The following is a 4,933-nucleotide window of genomic DNA, read 5'->3' as shown; positions in this document are numbered from 1 at the left end:
TATTCAAGATTGACACTACACCAGGCACCAGCTATATATCCAGCAACAGAGAAGCATATATTATGGTAGACAACCTGCATGCATGGTCAAGAATTCATACAAGAGATATGATGAAGTCTCCCTTGAAATGCGTAGCATATAACAGTTGTTCAAGATTAGAAGGCTGGGTTGTCAAGATAAGGTCTGAAGGCTGGCAATAATTAGAGATACGTAAAATATGGTAGGCTGCATGTTAAGTTAGTCAGTATTGTAGGCTGGTAAAAGTCTATGTAGTAATAAATAGTAGTGATGTAAGCCCTGATGTAATGCATGCATATATGAAGCCTATAAATAGGCTGGTCCTCTCTGAATGTAATAGTATACACAGAAGTGAGTTTGTAAAGCAACAGAGAGAAAGAAATAAGGCCGTAGCCTTGTGTCAAGCTGTAGCTTTGTGGTTGTGAGATTTAAAATAAACTTGGTGTTTGTTTCAATATCAAAGATATACAGTGTGTGTTTGAGTCATATCAATTTGATCTATATTAAGCCCAAGCCCATATACGCTTCCAACAAGTGGTATCCGAGCCAGCGTTTCGTTCAAGAAAATGGCGAATATGGTGCAACCAAATATTCCAAAATTGACGTCCACAAATTACGGGAATTGGAGTATCCAAATGAAGGTGTTACTCGGTTCCTACGACAATTGGGATATTGTCGAAAGTGGGTTTAACGAGCCCGCAGATGCAACCGCTGAAGCAGCACTTCCAAATGCCGAGAAGATGGCGTTAAAGGAGTCCCGTAAAAAGGAAAAAAAGGCGTTGTACACAATTTTTCAAGGTGTTGATGAATCTACCTTTGAAAAAATTTCAGAAGCAAAAATAGCAAAAGATGCGTGGGAGATTTTGCAGAAATCATTCCAAGGCGTGGAGAAAGTAAAAAAGGTGCGGCTCCAAGTTCTACGCGGGGAGTTCGAAAATATAAAAATGAAGACCTCAGAAAATACTGGTGAATATGTTACGCGTTTGAAAATGATGACAAATGAGAAGAAGAGAAACGGAGAAAGTCTCGATGATGTTCGGGTCATGGAAAAATTACTCCGCTCATTGACAAGAAAATTTGACTATGTCGTTACTTCTATCGAGGAGTCAAAAGATTTGTCCACAATTTCTATTGATGAGCTAGTTGGTTCACTTCAAGCCCATGAGCAGCGGATGAACCAGTATGATGATACAAGCCATTTAGAAAAGGCATTGCAAAGTAAGGTGTCCATTGGTGAAAGTTCAAGCAGTAGCAGTTCTGGTCGTGGAAGAGGTGGCTTTAGAGGTGGCTACCGTGGTGGAAGAGGACGTGGAAGACAGTCCTTCAACAGAAGCCAGAACACTGAAGGTTATCGTCCATCTGGACGTGGTCAGAATTTTGGAGGTCGAGGACGAGGAGGATTTCAACGAGGTGACAAGTCTCAATTTCAGTGCTATAATTGCAATAAATTTGGCCATTTCAGTTATGAATGTAGATCACCGAAAGTGGAAGAAAGAAGTCATTTTGCAGCAGCAAAAGAAGATAAAGATGTTGGCACTGCTATGTTCCTCACTTATAAAGGAGACGAGGAGAGCAAGAAAAATGTTTGGTATCTTGACTCTGGTGCGAGCAACCACATGACAGGCCACAAGGATTTATTTACGGAGATAGATGAGACCATCAGCGGAGAAGTTACGTTTGGTGATTCATCGAAGATTCCAGTCAAAGGCAAAGGTACAATTACGATTGTATTGAAGACTGGTGAGAAAAAGTTTATTAATGATGTTTACCATATACCTGCTTTGAAAAGTAACATCATCAGTCTTGGCCAACTTGTGGAGAAAGGATATTATATACAGATGCAGGATAATTCTCTCGTCATCAGGAATCAGGATCGAGAATTAATTGCAGATGTGGAGATGTCAAAGAATCGTTTGTTTACACTTGATATGCAGACGAAGGCGCAGAAATGTTTAAAGTCGGTCATTAAAAATGACTCGTGGTTGTGACATTTAAGATTCGGTCATCTTGGATTTTCTGGCTTGAAATTATTGTCAAAAACAAAGATGGTGGACGGTTTGCCAGAAATAAATGAACCAGAAAATTTGTGTGAAGCATGTGTTAAGGGGAAGCAACACAGACAAAGTTTTCCCGTTGGAAAATCATGGAGAGCCAGGAGGCCACTGGAGATTGTTCATACAGATATTGCTGGTCCATTTGATATTCCGTCACTTGGAGGTAACAGGTATTACCTAACATTTATTGATGATTTTAGCAGAAAAAGTTGGGTGTATATCCTGAAAGAAAAGTCAGAAGCTCTTGATAAATTCAAGGAGTTCAAAGCGTTGGCGGAGAAACAAAGTGGTCATTATTTGAAGACACTTCGATCAGACAGAGGAGGAGAGTATACCTCAAATCTCTTTAGAAGTTTCTGTCGAGCACATGGAATTAATCATCAGCTAACAACGGCATACACTCCTCAACAAAATGGTGTTGCAGAAAGAAAGAATCGCACTATTCTTGACATGGCAAGGAGCATGGTCAAAGCAAAGCATATGCCGAGAACTTTCTGGGCTGAAGCCGTTCTATGTGCAGTTTATTTGTTGAATCGTTGTCCAACTAAAAGTGTCAGAAACAAAACTCCAAATGAAGCATGGAGTGGTAGCAAACCATCTGTTGGACATCTCAGAATTTTTGGGTGCATTGCATATGCACATGTTCCAGATCAGAAAAGGAAGAAGCTGGATGATAAAGGCGAGAAGTGCATCTTTACCGGATATGACAAAAGAAGCAAGGCGTACAGACTCTACAATCCCCTCACGAAGAAATTAATCATTTCTCGAGATATTGAGTTTGACGAATCAGATTACTGGAGATGGAGCGAGGAAGAAAGAAAAGTTGCTGGTTTGTTTTTTCAGGATGAAGATGATGACGGTGATGACACCAATGTTCAAGATGATGGAAATAATGATCCAAATCCTTCACAAAGTCCAAACCAATAAACTCCTGCCTCGACACCATCGAGTTCAGGAAGCAGCAATAGCAACAGTTCAGGGGGAGCACCAAGAAAAATGCGGAGTCTAAATGATATCTATGATGCAACAAGTCCGGTACAAACTACCTTTGATTATTCATTGTTTTGCTTAATGGCTGAGTGTTATCCCGTTACATTTGAAGAAGCTTCTGAAGAAAGCAAATGGAATAAAGCAATGGATGAAGAAATTGGTGCAATCAAGAAGAATGATACTTGGGAGCTCACAACTCTTCCAGAAGAACACAAAGCAATTGGTGTCAAATGGGTCTACAAGACAAAGACCAACCAAGACGGTGAAGTGGAAAAGCACAAGGCAAGGTTGGTGGCTAAAGGCTACAAGCAGAGATATGGGATTGACTATGATGAGGTATTTGCTCCGGTTGCAAGAGTTGATACCATAAGACTTCTTACAGCAATCGCAGCTCAGAATCAGTGGAAGATATATCAGATGGATGTGAAGTCAGCATTCTTGAATGGTTATCTTGAAGAAGAAGTCTATATCGAGCAACCACCGGGATATGTTCAGAAAGGCAAGGAAGATAAAGTCTACCGACTAAAGAAAGCACTGTATGGTTTGAAGCAAGCTCCGCGAGCATGGAACACAAGGGTTGATGAATATTTCCAGAAAAATGGTTTTGTGAAGAGTCCCTACGAGCATGCACTTTACACGAAAACAAATTCAGGGGGAGATATTATGATCGTGTGCTTATACGTGGATGACAGGATTTTTACTAGAAACAACCCTGGTATGTTTGATGATTTTAAGAAAGTTATGACTAACGAATTTGAGATGACAGATATTGGTCAAATGTCTTACTTTCTTGGAGTCGAAGTCAAGCAAAGCAAAGATGGGATCTTTATGTCGCAGAAAAAGTATGCTGAGCAGATTTTAAAGAAATTCAGAATGGAGGAATGCAAGCCGGTTAGCACACCAGCAGAAGCAAGCATAAAGCTCAGAATTGATTCAACAAGGAAGTCGGTAAATCCGACGTTGTTCAAAAGTCTGGTTGGAAGTCTGAGGTACCTAACTTTTACTCGTCCAGATATCATGTATGGGGTTGGACTAGTTAGTAGGTACATGGAGAAGCCGAAGCAAGATCACTTCATGGCAGCTAAAAGAATTTTGAGGTACATAAAAGGAACACTCGATCATGGTCTATTTTATACACACTCTCAGGATTCAAAATTAGTTGGTTACTCAGATAGTGATTATGGTGGTGATTTGGATGACGGGAAAAGCACTTCTGGATATGCTTTTCATATCGGTTCGGCGATATTTTCGTGGTCATCAAAGAAGCAGCAAACAGTTGCTCTCTCAACATGTGAGGCGGAATACATCGCAGCAGCAGCATGCGCGTGTCAAGCTATGTGGCTAGGCTACATATTGGGAGAGTTAAAACTTGGCAAGGAAGATCCGGTTACTATTTACGTGGATAATAAATCTGCTATTTCTCTAGCGAAAAATCCAGTGTCACACAGTCGAAGCAAGCACATCAATATTAAATATCATTTTATTCGAGAACAGGTGAACGACAAAATTGTGGAATTGGTGCACTGCAGGACTGAAGAAAATTTAGCGGATATATTTACGAAGCCATTGAAGCCGGAAGTATTTCACAAAATGAAGATGAAGCTCGGAATGCAAAGTCGAGTTTGAGGGGGAGTGTTAGAATTCAAACTCTTCCATAATTTGAAATAAATAACATACAGCTGGGTTATAGATGTAGTAATATGAAGGAAAGAAAATAAGAGCAGCAACCAGAAGTTAATTCCTAAAAATATGGTGGGCACTAGATTACCAATACATGCAAGGTGGCGTGTGTAATAAATTATGGTGATAGTATTCAAGGTTGACACTACACCAGGCACCAGCTATATATCCAGCAACAGAGAAGCATATAT

At 40.2% G+C, this 4,933-nt stretch overlaps 1 protein-coding gene across 1 annotated transcript; it reads left to right on the top strand.

Moving 5' to 3' along the window:
• The first annotated feature begins 584 nt into the window (after positions 1-584).
• Positions 585-2,006, top strand: LOC141666248 (uncharacterized). Its single transcript, XM_074472242.1, has one exon. The coding sequence runs from the start codon at positions 585-587 to the stop codon at positions 2,004-2,006; it is 1,422 nt and encodes a 473-aa protein (XP_074328343.1).
• Positions 2,007-4,933: the final 2,927 nt, after the last annotated feature.

The sequence above is a fragment of the Apium graveolens genome, chromosome 6 (assembly GCF_009905375.1).
Source record: "Apium graveolens cultivar Ventura chromosome 6, ASM990537v1, whole genome shotgun sequence".
Taxonomy (NCBI): domain Eukaryota; kingdom Viridiplantae; phylum Streptophyta; class Magnoliopsida; order Apiales; family Apiaceae; genus Apium; species Apium graveolens.
This window is presented reverse-complemented; position numbering and strand designations above follow the sequence as displayed.